Raw genomic sequence first — 14,825 nt, 5'->3', positions numbered from 1 at the left:
AAAAAAGTATTAAAAAGTTATTAAAATATCTCTGTTTATTATTAGCTTTAATGGACGTTCAGGGTTGCCTAGGTTTGCTTAACCCCCTTATCCCTTCTGAATAAGAAAGTGATTTTGTTCATCTATACTCTACTACCTCCTTTGAAATAAGTGAGGGGACCCTAAAGTCAGCTTTGTCTATGGGACCAATCACACCAATACTGTTTTGCTTTCCAGTGATTGATTTAGAAACATACAAAACACAGTTTAAAGCAGTGAGAGCTAAGGAGAATTCTCATGGGAATTTTCTGTGCAGTTTAATTGTTCTTAAGAAAGATACACTGAGAAAAGTTCCCTTCTTCCTCCCTGGCCACACTTGCCTTTTTGACGCAGAGTTCTTGGTCTTCCAGGAAATTGCTCAGAATGAACAGTGAAAAGTACGGTTTCTTTTTTTCTTTTTTTGGGGGGGGGGATAATTGCTGAGGAACTATTATTGGGACAGTACCTTCTCTGAGAGCCCGGCAAGCTACCGAGAGTATTCGATATGCCAAACACAGTAACAACAAAGTCTCCAATGGAGACGTTACTGGGCCCGCTCGAGCAAATCGACGATCAATGGGAGGGCCTTTACCTTTACCTTACCTTCTCTGAGAACTCACTTGGTATGACTCAGAGCTTTGGTTTTTGTAGTACCAAACATCTGAACTGCCCTGTGATGGTTCCTTCCCAACGATGTTTCCCATTATGTGGCAGAATCTTTTTTTTTCTAATATCTAATTTCTACAAGAATGCTGTTGGATGATTTTACTTCTGCAAGCTTCAAACATTTCCTTCCCATAAATTCAAACATCACTCAATGAAATGATGCTGAGTATGTGTGTTGTGAATAGCTTACACGAGTAATAGGATACTGACTTCAGATGTACTTGGGATGCTAGAAGTATTGGAATTATCTGGAAAGCCAGTTATCATTTGGGGAGTAAGGGGGTGATTGCACCCAGCTCTGGACTTACTCTTGATTCTGCACTCAAGGATTGCTCCTTACTTGTCTTAGGGGAATGATATGTGGTACTGGAGATTGAACCTGTGTTGGCTGCCTGCAAGGCAAGTACCTTACCCACTGTACTACCTAGCCCCGTGGGCCTGAAAGCAAGTAGCATCCTCCACCTATTCAAGAGTGCTGAACAAGCATTTTCAAATGTATTAATTTTCTATTTAGTTTATTATTTAGTGGACTATTGCTGATTAGATGTTTAATGTTGAATTTGGATCCGATATAAAGTATTGAATAGGAATATCAGTTAAATAATGAGTAGAAATAGCTACCTAGCAGTCTGGAGTTATTAGCTTTATTCCATATCCCTGTCATGAATTTCTATCATTGCCCTGACTTCCCCATGGGAACAGAGAAGCAGCAGAAACCCTGGGGTGGGGCATGTGGGGTGTAGTCCGCACCAGCTACTGGACTCCTGAGAGATTCCTACTGCCTTATATTCAGTTGCCTCAACTGTTCAGTTGGAGCTTGGGCGAGTTGATCTATGCAGACCCAGAGCTTTACTCTAATGACACAAAAAGTCCTGGCCCCAGGGATATGGCTCAGGGGTAGAATGCAGCTGAGAGTCGAGAGTCTGACCACCTGAGCCAGCCCACATCAGTGCCAAGTGCTGCCCATGTTCTGCAGCTGAGACTCGACTTTAGAAAACACCATGGCCAACTGGGTGCCCCTACAGCAGAGGGAAGGGAACATTCTTACGTTCATCCATGGGCAGGCTGTGAGTACTTTGGAAAGGACTGCTTGCATCTTCTAGATGATGATTTGCGACTCCGACTTGCTCCCTGATCATTCAGTAGTAGAAAGGATTCTGAAAAGAACAGGTGAGTGTAGTCGTGCCACAGCATCTCCCCTGATAAACAGTAGCTTAATAATAACAAGAATCTAAAGTTTATCGCCACGATGTAAGAAAGAATTCCTTTGTAGGAGGATGGAAGGGGTCAAAGATAGTAACATGGTGGGGGCTGTTAGTAAATTTGGGAAATTATGTTCCCTCCAAAAGGCTTTGTGAAATGTAAAACGTAAACAAAACAAGAACCAAAACAAACTGTTATTTGAAGGTAGGTAAGATTCTGAAACATTTAGTTGTTTACTGTTATTTCAAAACAAAACTGCAGTCTGTAAATGAATCCTAATGGCATGTGTGTGTATGTGTGTATGCGTGTCTATGCATTATGGATGTCTCTATGTGTGTCTGTGTGTTGTGAGTATTTCTGTCGGAATGGATGGAAGGCAAGCGGTTCGCAAAAACAAGAAGCTGTTTGTGTCTCTGTTATAGACACTTGGGTCAGAGCAATAATAGTACAGGGAGCAGAGTGCTTTCCTTGCAAGGGACCCAACTGGGTTTAATCCTGGCACCCAATATGGTGTTCTGAACCGTGAGTGCAGAGCCAGGAGTAATCCTTGAGTTTCGCTGGGTGTGGCCCAAAATATCAAAAAACAAAAAACCCAAAACCCAAACCCCACCCCCCCCAAAAAAAACCCCACAATGACCCACCTACTTTGCTAAGGCAATGGGGAAACATTTTTGCCCCAAGTTTTTACTGAACTGAAGTTTATAAACGAAAAGGTAACGTGTTTCGCACTTCAGAGCTCCTGATAGACTCTCGCTTACAGGTGAGGGGATTTAACGAGCTATTGAGCTTTAAATATCTCCAAGTCTAAGTATACTGAGCGTGCAAAAATAACTGGGGAGCATCACGCTGTGACCCGAAATGCAGAGGGAGCTGCTTATTCAAGCTGTTGGTTCGAGGCGTGGGTTGCTCTAACAGAGTCCAGTCCTCACTATATTGTATAATAATACCGAACCCAGACTCACCCCCTGGCTTCCTGCCTCTTGGTTCTGAAGTTCCCCTGGAGCCGCCCGAGGGATCTGATCTTTAACTCAGTGGGGGCAAGAGAGCAACTTGGAGACCTTTGATGCAGACACCTTTGATGCGGATCACACAAAAAGCCACCCAGTACTGAGATGCTCCCCAGGAGAGATTGCAAGATTGCAACCTCGCAGCGGCGAGAGTTACAAACACCACATCCACGCAACTATGTAACAATCCGCAGTCAGGCATCGCGGATCCGGGTCAGCCCCGGAGGGGTGGGGGTGGGGGGGTGCGACCTTCCAGGGGTGCCCTGCTGCAGGGAGCTGGCTCCGAGACGGATGGGGAGAGCGGTCCGCGCCACGCCCAGGGCGAGCGCTGCCCAGTGCGCACAGCAGAGCCGGCGTCCGCTTCTGGCCACCTGCTCCGGGCAGGGCTCTGCGGGGGTGGCATGTGTGTGGGACGCAGCGGGCAGAGGCGCAGCGGCGTCCACCCGCGGGGACGCAGGGAGAGGGTGTCTGCGACGAGGATCCCGCGAAAGGCACCAAGTGCTGGCGTTTGGACAAAGCAGGTGGGGAGTGGGGTGACCACTGCAGCCCGCCCCGCACCGCCCCGCGCTGTGACCTCTCGGGAACCGCATCTGGGACCCGGGCGCTTGGCCGCGCGGCCCCCCGGCTGTGCAGCCCCCCAGGCGCGGGGCGGAGAGCACGGGGCAGGGGGCCTCTCCGCGGGGTTGTTCCATCACAAAGCTGCCAGGGGGCGGCCAGCCCCGGACCCCGCAAACAAACAATGGGGCGGGGGGTGGGGGCGGGGGGCAGGAGCCCGAGAGCGCTCGGGCCTGGGCTGGCTGCTAAGGGGGGCGCCCTGACTGCGGCCCAGCTCCAGCAGCCCCGCCGCGGGCCCCGGCCCCTGCAGCAGCCCCGGGAGCTCGGAGCCCACCCGAGGCCGAGCTGGACTGCGCCCGCACTCCGCTCCGTGCGGCTGCGCGCGCTCCAGCGCCGGGATTCCGGACGCGCCGAGGAGCCTGGCCACGCCCCGAAGGCCGGACCCCGGGCCCGCCGCGGGGACCCCGCCCTCCCGCGGCCTCCGGGCGCCGCCGGGACCCCCGAGCCCGGCGGGGAGCCCCGCTCGGCGGCCCGGGCGTCCTCCTGGCCCCGCGGGCTCCGGCCGCATCCCCGGCCGCCCGGACCTGGGGCTCCGCGGGCGCCGCCGCTCCGTCCCCGCGGCTCCCGCGCCGCTGTCGCCGACTGCCGGTCTCGGGCCCGGCCGCGCCCCGGCCACGACGCTGAGCGGCCCCCGGAGCCCCGGGCCCGGCGCCGCTGGGCGCTCGCAGCTCGCTCGGACCCCGCCGCCCCGCGCCCTGCATGAGCCGGTGCCCGGCCCGGGCCTCGGAGCGCCGGAGCCCGGGGCCTCCGCGAGGGGCGGGGCCTCCGCGAGGGGCGGGGCCGGGACGGCTGGGCCACGCCCACCGGCCCGCCCCGCGCGCTGACGGACAGGCCGCGGAGCCAGTCCCGAGGCGGCGGCGAGGGTGGGCCCGGGGCCGGCCCCGCGCTTCCTCCGGCCGCCGCGAAGACCCGGAGCGGCGCCGCCCCCCGCGCCGCCTCCCCGGCGGGGCTGGGCGCCCGCCCCGGGCATGCTCAGTCGGCCGGGCCCCTTCCTCGGCCGGAGTCGGGAGCCCCGGCGCCGCTCGGGCCTGGAGCCGCCGCGGCGGGCGCGCCATGGAGCCCTTCGCGCACGGTGAGTGGGCGGCCGGGGGCCGGGCGGGAGGCCGCCTCCGCGCCCACCCGGGCCCGGGGGGTGGGGGGCGCCGGCAGTCGCGACCCCCGGCCGGGCGGCGAAGTTCGGGCGCCCGCGCGCCGCCGCCGAGGGGCGTGCGCAAAGTTGGGCGCCGCGCGCGCCCCGGCCGGGGGTCGCGCTGCCCGCAGCCGGGGGGCGATCGGCGGCGCCCCGGAGCCGCGGGGGACGTGCCCGGGGGTGCCCGCTGCAGCGTCTCCGCCGGCCGAGCCCGGGGACGCCCCCCCGGACGGCCGCCGCGCCGAGTGCGGGCTCGGGGGTCCCCTCGGCGCGCGCCCCGGCCTGAGCGCGACGTTCCCGGGGGACGCCGGGCCCCGGGGTGGCCCCCCGCCGCCCCGGCGAGGGCGACGTGCGCCCCGGCCCGCGGTCCCGAGGCGAGACGCGCACCCCGGGGTCCCCCCACGCGAGCCCCCCGCTGGCTCCCGCCCGCGTCCCCGACCCGCGTCTGGTGCGTCCTCGACTCACCGCGCGCTGCGCGCGTTCGGGCGTCCCGGGCGCAGGGACGGCGTGGCCTGGTCGCCGAGCAGATGGGGACACTCGGACACCGGAAAGGCCGTCTGGTGTAGAGTCGGGGCCAGAGGGGCAGTGCAGCGGGCAGGGCGCGCGCCTTGCACCCCCAGGGGTCGTGACCCGGAGCACCGAGCCAGGAGCCAGCCCAGTGCCCCCCACCCCGCCAGGTGTCCCGCGTCCCGCTCCCCGCGCACACTCCAGATGAATCATAAGGAAACTGTGCTTTGAGCGACCCGAGGCGGTTTCTGGGGTCTTCTTGGGCGCTCCTGTTTGCCAAGCTCTCAGCCAGGCCTGTCCCTGACCAGACACCGCTAGTTCGAGAGCCGGCAGCCACAGGATTCAGGCCACCCTAAGGTCCTGAGAAGGACCTTCCCACCGCTATGTGCCTTAATTGGGGAGGAGATGGGGAGGCGCCAGGCCAAGTTCAGAGAGAAGCGGGGATCTTCACTCTCCAGGTAGACTTGGTTCCATCCCTTTCCTCTCCCCAGGCCTAGTGGGTCTGCTCTGGAATATCTGATGCGCCAACCCTTTGCCAGGGTTCTATCCTGCTCAGACCCTTTGCTTCTCCCCTCCTAAGAGAATAGAAAGTAAAAGGTTGGAAAGGCAGCAGGAAGTCAGCCCCCACGGCTTCAGGTGCTTTTCTTCTGTTCAAGAATTGGCCTTCCGGCTCACAGCTTGAAGAGGGGCTGTGCAGTGATACCCAATGTCTTCACATCCAACCTGCTGCAGTGTAGAGTGTGAATCCTTACGGTGACTCCTTGGGCGTACAAGGATCCGTAGCCTATTTCTCCCATTGTATTCTGCCAGTGTGAGCCATCATCCGTGCACATTGATGATTGCAGGATCAGTCGAGTGTGGTATTGACTTTAGCGATGCATTCTCTCTTGGGCCTCACCCAGTGCTCAGGTCTTTAAGCTCTGTGCTCAGGGGTCACTCCTAGTGGCGCGTGGGGGAGGAGGGACCCTATAAGTTGCCCAGAATCTCACCAGGTTCACACGTACAGGGCCAATGTTTTACCCCTGGCCCCGTCTCTCAAGCTCCACATTCATCCTCTTTTAGTAAAATCTTTTTCACGCAAAGTTTCTTATATATCCATGTAGATGGAGAGAGGCGTGAGAGTTTAGTAAAAACAATTTTAGCAATCCAGGACACTAGGCTTTGCAATTGGAATTATTTTGTCAGTCGTGTCACTCTCTCTGACTTACCTATTAATTTGTAAGGGATGCTGGGATTTAGTTTTTGTTCTGTCAGATAGTTTCAATGCCCATGAAATTCACCAAGGCTTCCCTTCCTCTGCCTGTTTCCTGTCACAACTTGCTGATAGGGGTGGGGAGATAGCACAGGGATAAGGCATTCTCCTTGTGCAGGCAGACCCAGCTTCAGTGCCCAGCACCACATATGGTCCCCGAAGCCCAGCAGGAGTGATCCCTGATCATAGAGCCAGGAGTAAGCCCTGAGCACCTACGGGTGTGCCCCATAACCTGCAGAGCCCCCCTTCTCCCCCCAAAAAAGACAAAACCTAAAAAACTTGCTTCTGGTATGGCTCCTTTTCCTGTGCTCTGCTCTTTATCCTGTGGTGAGAGGTGCTTTGGCTGAAAACTCTATTTCAGTGTACCAGGTAACTATGTGCGTGAGCCGTTTCCGACACACAGACCCAGGACAGGCATCGCTGCAAGGATCCTGGTGCCAGGGTTTCCATTTGGCTCCACAGATATTTTTGGTCTTGCCCTTAGGAGTCTCTGCTGACTGCTCTTACTCTCCAGACCGGATGTCAGTGTGGTTCTGGGTCGTGGGGACTGTTTCCTGGCAAGAGATGTGTGGACCCAGCATGCATAATTGGCACTGTCATCTCCTGCGAGGCAGGTCGAGGGGAAACTGTTAGAAAATAGTGATTTGTGTGTTGCCAGAAGCCAAAAAAAGAAAACGAATAACACCTTCTCTTGAGGTCTTTGGCCAGGTGATGAATTAGGGTGAGTGATTATTTGATGGTTTGGCTTTATTTGTATTCCTCTGCATGCAGAAGTTGGGGTGTCTTCAGAATAACTTAAGGAATGTAAATACTAGGACTGACTCATCCTTAAAATCTGATTGGAGAGGCCTGAGTTGGGCCTAGGAATTTGCAACTTCAGATCGAGGCCTTTGTTAGTGTTTATCAGAAGGGAGCTTTGGAAAACTATATTAGGCAGATTCAGAATTAGGACGAGTGTTGGCAGACAAGGATATCTTTCCCGATGGAGGTGTACTGTCCTGTATTTCTTCCAGATATGCATATTTATACGCATGCATTCCGGCCCTTAGGGCTTCCTGTCCCTACTTTCTAGTTTGAGGTACTTGCTGGGGAGAGGGAGAGCATTGGCCCTGTGAAGTTCCAGAACTGAAAATGTCATTTAAAATCTGTCATGTTTTTCATCTGAACAGAGTCCCTGGGGATCACTTGCATTCTTACCCTTTGGTGCGTATTCGACCCAGAGAGCCTTTCCTGTTGTACAGAACTTTTTTTTTCCCCCCTCCCAGATTGGCATCTAGTTGAAAGTATTTCCCAACTTCCAAAGTGGGAAGTTTGGACAACAAAGTAGAGTTTCTTGGGTCGTTAAGGCAGCATTAAATTGTGACTTTTTAGCTTTTATCTTAAAAGTAGTAGTTTTCTTATAGATATGCTTTTTAAAAAAATAGCACCAGTCAAAAACATATTTTTTTAAAATTCTATGGCAAATTACATGCAGGTGGTAAAACCCTAAGAAGTGGAAGGTCATATTTTTTTCTATGATAAAACAGTCCTCCGCCCCTCTCGGAGAGCCCGGCAAGCTACCGAGAGTATTCGATATGCCAGACACAGTAACAACAAAGTCTCCAATGGAGACGTTACTGGGCCCGCTCGAGCAAATCGACGATCAACGGGAGGGCCTTTACCTTTACCTTTATCCCAATTTCTTGGATTTTTCTTTTCTTTTTTACTCAGAGAAATAGAAAAATATGCAATAGAAAAATATCTAGAAATCAGTTGAATTTTGAGGTGGAAAGTCATGGTGGCAGAGTTCTTTATGTTTATCTAAAACTCTCCAAAAACTGCCTTAAGACAAGATCAACAAATGGTGCATTTCAGAAACTACTAAGAACCAGTTGCTATCGTCTGTCTGCAGATGGTCTTTGAGAATTCAGCCCCCAAACTGTGACCAGAGAGACTAGCTGTAAAGAAATTACCATCTAGAGAAACGAAGTGCACTGTCAGTAATACAAATATTTTCTTTGGTTGGTTTTGGGCTACCACCATTGGCAGTTTCTGGGCTTTTCCCTGATTCTGTGCTCAGAGATCACTTCTGAAGGGCCTTGGGGACCACACGTGGTTCTGAGGGTCGAACCCAGGTTGGCGGTTGCAAAGCAAATGCCCTCCCCTCTGTACTATGTCTCTCATCTCAGACACAGTTTTGTGAATACCTACTTCCACTGACCACAAACCTGTTATCAGATAAACTAATCTCATGAAAAGAAGTAAAAAAATCTAGTTTTGTTTTCATGCTGATACAAAAAAATAAAAATGTGGAGGCTATTAAAAAAACAGCAAGAAAACTTCAAGAGAGGTGTTTATTCACCATTTTCATCTTGGGGCTGACCCGGCATCATTTGGGGACAGCTTCAGGCAATCATTGGTGCTGGGGGATGCCGTTGATCATACCGAGGGGGGCTCGAACTTGGACTCCAGTCCTCCAGCCTGTGTCCATTCCCCGAGGCAGCCAGCGTTGTTCTTAGATGCGCAGAATTGCTTCTGTGACCCGTCAGCAGGACTCTCCGGAACCTGTCCCAGGCATGACCACCCGTGTTACAGGGGAATAGTCTTCTCGGAGCAGCAGCGTGGTCAGCATTCCGAATGCCTCAAAATCGAGGGATGGAGACTTTCCTCTTTGGCCTGTCTGTGCAGTGACAGTAAGCCTGGCTGCTTCTCGGGAGAGCGTTTCTATGTTACTCAGGTCACACATGTTGTAATCCATGTGTGATTGTCTTGGGAGCACGTGCAGGGCTGTGAAAACAGAGCCTCTCCAGGGAGAGTTGAATCTGAAGCGAAGGTGTGATCAAGAGGAAAGAAACAGAAGGTAGGGTTAGACTGAGGCTGGCATCCTTTCAAATTGTGCCATTTCCTCAGTAGTGAGTCAGAAGTTTGGCCAGCAGAACCCTCTTGTTTGAGATGAAAAGAATCTGGGTTGGCAGGGGGTGTGAGGTGAGTCTGGCAGGACAGAGGGTGCTGCTGAGTTAAGGATCTCAGTAAGTTGGGACTGGCATGGGGATGGCCCGGAAGAAGATGGGCATTTGCTGTAGGTTCAATCACCAGATTGACTTCTTCCACAGTCAGGCAGTTCATTGGCACGTCAGTAGAAACCATTTACCCCTCTCCACTATTTTAGGTTGCCAGCAAGAAGATTCCAAGGGACGAAGGAGCTGGCCACCTTGTGAGATGCCGGTCAGCCCAGCTTGGTCCTCTTGTCCTTTTCTGCTGGCTCTTCGAGTTCAGCAATGGCCAGCTGTCTTCCCAGAAACTCCAGCCGCCCTTAGCTGTGCAGGAAGGAGACTCCCAGAATAAAATTGCCCTTCCAGGGGCATTGCAAAGAGCAGCAGGGAATCAAGTCCCCGCAGCCACCTCCTGGGGGTCTTCCTCCCCATATCACTTCTTGTGGCTCCGCCCATGGAGTTCAGGGCTGCTTCGCCCAAGCCAGGCTCAGGCCATTCCCAGGGAGCTGTGTGCATGCTTGTCTTTTGGTGGGGGTGGATGATCCAGACCTTGCTGGGGGGACGGAGGGCCAAGAAGCCTGGGGTCTGAGATGAGCCCTGCAAGGCTTCTCACACTTTCTTCCAGAAGCAGCTTGGGCTGGGGGCAGGGGTTGATGTGTGCCTCCTTGCTGGCTGTCACAGCACAGGGCACCCACTTTCTCAGGCGGCTGCGAGGATCAGACTAGAGCTGTGCAGCTTCTCGTGGAAAATCCTGTTCTGTGAGTGTTCAACAGAGTGGTTGGTGCCTCTGTCCTATGAGAGGGGGACATGAGGCCTCTGGGTGCTGCAGGAGTGTGGGGTTGGGGGTGGCTTTGCAGTGGGTTTGGGATTAGGGTTAGGAGTTGGGAATGGGTTGGGTTGGGATGGGCCAAAGGGTTGGGTTTCAGGTTAGGATCGGGGGAACCAGCAGTACTTCACAGTGCTTTTCTCCTTCATTCCTCAGGCTCCGAATTGTGGAGAGGGCCAAGGTTACCAAGTGAGGGTGGCCCTGGGAGCTCCATGAAAATCACGGCCCGTGTTAGGGGTGTCCCTTCCTCATGCTGCGTGCTCAGGGGTAAATGACTGCCCCACGGGACATTAGCAATGTCCTTTTTGTGTTTAGATTGGGTGACCTGGTTAAGGAGACTCAGACTGTTGTGTGTGGGGGGTGTTGGTGGGAGTAAGGAGCACATCCTGCGAGGCATTGGGGCTTTTTTACTTCTGTAAATACAGGCTGTAGTTGTTGCACAGAAATCAGTGGTTGAGAGAAAGATGGAGTCTAGTTTGGCTTGGGGGCGAGGTCGTAAATACACTATATGGTATTAGATAAAAAGAAGCGAGTTTACGAGTTTACCTACCGACGTGTGACTAGCCTTATCTGATGCAATTTATTGCAGTTGAATATTCTGTTTAAATTAATTGTCATTTGGGAAACATTATTGAGATAAGGACGGGAAGAATTTATGCATTGACACTTTTTTTTTAAAGCGGATAATAAAATAACAGTGAGTATTGTTAGAAGAATGTAGTCACAGTTCCAGTTTTTGGCTATTCACTGTGGAGTTGTTTTTTTTTTTCTTTTTGAATCATACCCAGCAGTGCTCAGAAATCTTTGTTTTGTTTTGGTTTTGTTTTGGGGCCACACCTGGCTGTGCTTAGGATTCACTCCTGGCTCTGTGTTCAGGTATCACTTCTGGCAGAGTTGGGGGACCTTTTGGGATGTCAGGGATTGAAACAAGACTTGCAGTACTCAAGGCAAGTGCCCGACCTGCTGTACTGTCACTCCGGCCCTTCTCTGGGATATTTTTTACAGTGATAAGCAAACTGGTGATTAGTCAGTTATGAGTTTTGTTTGGTTTGGGATTTTAAGGCCCATCTGGTGGTACTTAGGGCTCATGACTGGTTCTGCACTTCGGGATCATTCTGGATCATTTCTGGTTGGTTTGCTTGACCTCAATTGTGAGTTTTTGCTGTAGAGATTTAAAGATATAGCAGGATTTATGATTACTGTGTCCTTTGTGTTTTATCAGCATGATGAATCACGTAGAAACATATTTCAGAGAATCATAGGTAATACGGAAAATTAAAAAATGTTTAATATTTAGCTAATATTTAGTAAAGAAATTCACAGAATTTTTGCCTTTTCTCCTCCTCCTTTTTGTATTTTTGCTCCTCCCTTCTCTTTGTTGTTGTTGAAGAGGCTGTGGTGAGCAGGTAGCACAGTAACTGCCCACGCCCTTGGCACAGTACTCAGATTTGTGCTCCCAGTCTCAGTGCTCACACCTGAGCTCGCAGGGCACTTTACAGCTGAGACACAGACAACTGACCGTGATGCTCAGTGGGTGCCTGTGGGGTCTTAGCCCGTGGTGATGCTCAGGAGGCCTCTCAGATGGCAGAGCTGCTGAGCGCAGGCTCAGCCCTGTGCTGACCGGGCTGTGACACGTACCCCCAGCACAGCCATTGGCAGTCACCTGGCCATCTCCCCGGGGCCCCACGGAACGAGCCTTTCTTCCAGCCCAGCAAAGATCCCATCTAGCAAGGTAACTTACCAATCATTCACATAGGGGTTTAGTTCATCTTTAAATAAGGGGCTATTGTTGGCTTAAAATATCTGGGCGCATATTCAAGATGGGTGGCAGAAGTTAAAATCAACAAGGGCATTTGCCACTCTCTAGATTTGTCCAAGAGATTAATATCAATATGAGGCACCGTTGACAGATTTTCTTACTTTTGCCCTAAGTCTTAGATATTCCTGAGCACAGCTAAGCACTCTGGAACCTGTGTTGTGAGGGGGAAAATATTAAATCCTGTATAAGGGGATAGAATTGGGTGGGAGGGCATATGCTGTGCATGTATGAGGTCTTGTGTTCAATCCTCCTCTTTCTCCCCCCCAAATCCACACACACATACACAATGAAGATGGGACGATTGTAAACGTGAATGGACAAGCTTGATGAGACTTGTTGTGACTGTGTTTGGCATATCAGATACGTCACGGGTAGCTTGCCAGGCTCTGCCGCGCGGGCGAGATACTCTCGGTAGCTTGCCGGGCTCTCCGAGAGGGGCGGAGGAACCGAACTCAGGTCGGCCGTGTCGGCGGCATGCAAGGCGAACGTCCTACCCGCTCTGCTGTCGCTCCAGCCCATAATTTGGTTTAGAAAAGGAAAATTGAAAATAAGGGTAAAAATTATTTTCCCACGAGATACTAGCTCCCTTCTGAGTGAGTAAAATCGCATCTGTTGGGCGAATCGTTATCACTTTCATAATGTTGTCACAAGGACAAAGGAAGCAAATGCTTTCGGTGGTCTGTTGTTTGCCTGTGTACTGGAAACAACAGGCAAATTCTGTGTCCAGGGAGTGGCGTGTTGAATGTGTTGACCTGATGCTTTGTAGAGGTGTATTTTAGAGTGAATTTCGGAGCATTGCCTCCTGGTCATTGACAGCGGTTTTGACATTTTCTTCTGGGTTTGTGTTCCGTGGTGAGAAAACAACCCGAGAAAATGAATGTATATGGAGGCCTGTGATTGTGTGTATAGTATCTCTCCGTATGTGGAGGGGAAGGAAGGGGGCGGAGAGGGAACGCGCCGAGACTTTTTTAGGAAGACAGATGCTTTGTTTTCCATCTTCTGTAACCAGACAAGACTAGGCTTCAAAACTAACTTATTTCCTAGGCCTTGTTCTTCAAGACCACATTCTCCCTTGAATACGCGTCTCATCTGCTCATGCCTGTTCATTGCTCATCTTGGTGTTTCTCTCTCTAATGAACGTACACCCCCCAAACCCCTCACATCTTTCTAAATAAGTCTCAATATAACAGACTTTGCTTCAAAAAAAAAAAAGATAATTATTTTCCTGATTCTCTTTTTTTTTTCTTAAATTTTTGGGATATCTGTTTTTACTTCCTACTAATAGATTTTCTTTATTTCTTATCACCAAGTCTAAAAATAGAACAACCAAACTTTATTTATTTATTTATTTATTTATTTTTTGGTCTCCTTCGGTCTTCTGGAGAGTCAGAAATGGAGGTCAGAGAAGAAACAACAAACTGAAGATTCTTAGATACTGTTTATATTGTTTCAGTTAACAAGTACTTTAGGTATTGGTTTTTGACTTGTCCCCTTGATCACTTTCAAAAGCGGTAATAGTTTGTAAAATTGCAATACTCTCTATTAATCGTGGTAAAGTTGGCCTTTGTGGGTGTGTTGACTTGTTCTGGGCTTTATTCCTAAAATTGGAGCAAGTAGGATGGTGGCAGATCTCTGCTCAGGGATTTGAACAGGGTGTCTAAATTTCTTGGGAGCACCAAACAAAGGGTGTTGGGAGGATCCTCCAAGGATGGGAGAAGCATGCTGAAAGTAGACTATCGACCAAACATGATCACCACCCAATGCCTCTTTTGCAAACCACAGCACTCAAAAGGAGAGAGAGAACAAAAGGGAATGCCCTGCCACAGAGGCAGGGTGGGATGGGGGCTGGAGGTGGAGGGGATGCTGGGATCCGTGGTGGTGGGAAATGTGCACTGGTGGAGGGATGGGTACTTGATCATTGTATAACTGAAACCCAAGCACAAAAATGTGTAAGTCTGGAAAATAAATAAATAAAATGTTTTTAGTGGAAAAAAAAAAGAAAAAGAAAAAAAATAAATAGGCCTTCTTGCCTTCTCTTGGAACATTCTGCTGGGGAACCATCTGGTCCTTTCCGCATCTTCCCCTGGGTACCCGTGGCCGTGTGGCTGGAGTGTTTCCCCACGAGTTCTGTGGTTCGGCCTCATTCTCCAGTGCTCCTGCTAGAAGGGCATCGAAGAATGCCGGAGATCACTGCTTTCAGACCCATGCCCCTCACCCAGAGCCCTTTGAAGTTTTTTTGTTTGCTCTTCAGTTGCAAGGAGACTCCAAGTGTTCTCTGATTTTCACAGAGGTCTAAAGTGACATGCTGGCTAGGGTGTATTCACAGCATTGTGAGATGCTGGGAACTGGGGGACAAATGATCTTCTTGGTTATTTCCTCGAGCCTGGATGCCTTCCTGGCAGCCTCACGGGCACCCACTGGTCTGTCACACTGTGCAGGGAACCCTGCTTGGAGTGCAGAAACAGGAGATTCCCTTCTAGGTCCCATTTGTTTCTGGCCTGGATTTGCTCTTCTGGTTCTTTCAGGCATATGTAACGTTCAGCCCCTTATCATTGAGACAAGTAAGTCTTGTTTCACCTTAGATCACCTACCAAGTATATTTTGAGTGTTAGGTGGGGTTGAAATACTTGGGAATTTTGGACTCAGAGGAGTAAAGTGAATGTGAAGGCATAGCAGAAGAGTGTTTTTTGAACTGGTAACAAGGCCTGTTTTTCACAGGCATTGGAACGCACCCAGACGAGTACGGAATGTGTTTAAGTTCATATGTGTTTTGTTCTTAGCCTCACCGGAAACTTCAAAAGGCAGTTTCAC

At 51.4% G+C, this 14,825-nt stretch overlaps 1 protein-coding gene across 1 annotated transcript in view; it reads left to right on the top strand.

Moving 5' to 3' along the window:
- Nucleotides 1-4,384: 4,384 nt before the first annotated feature.
- The window catches only part of LNPEP (leucyl and cystinyl aminopeptidase), a 92,515-nt gene continuing 82,074 nt past the window's right edge, over nt 4,385-14,825 (top strand). Inside the window, exon 1 of the mRNA XM_056112470.1 lies at nt 4,385-4,581. Coding sequence (XP_055968445.1) covers nt 4,563-4,581 — 19 coding nt within the window. The 5' untranslated portion in view covers nt 4,385-4,562. The remainder of the gene's footprint in view (nt 4,582-14,825) is intronic.

This window comes from Sorex fumeus, unplaced genomic scaffold (assembly GCF_029834395.1).
Source record: "Sorex fumeus unplaced genomic scaffold, SorFum_2.1 ptg000018l, whole genome shotgun sequence".
Lineage (NCBI taxonomy): Eukaryota > Metazoa > Chordata > Mammalia > Eulipotyphla > Soricidae > Sorex > Sorex fumeus.
Note: the sequence above shows the minus strand (reverse complement) of the source record. Positions and strands in the feature narration are given on the sequence as shown.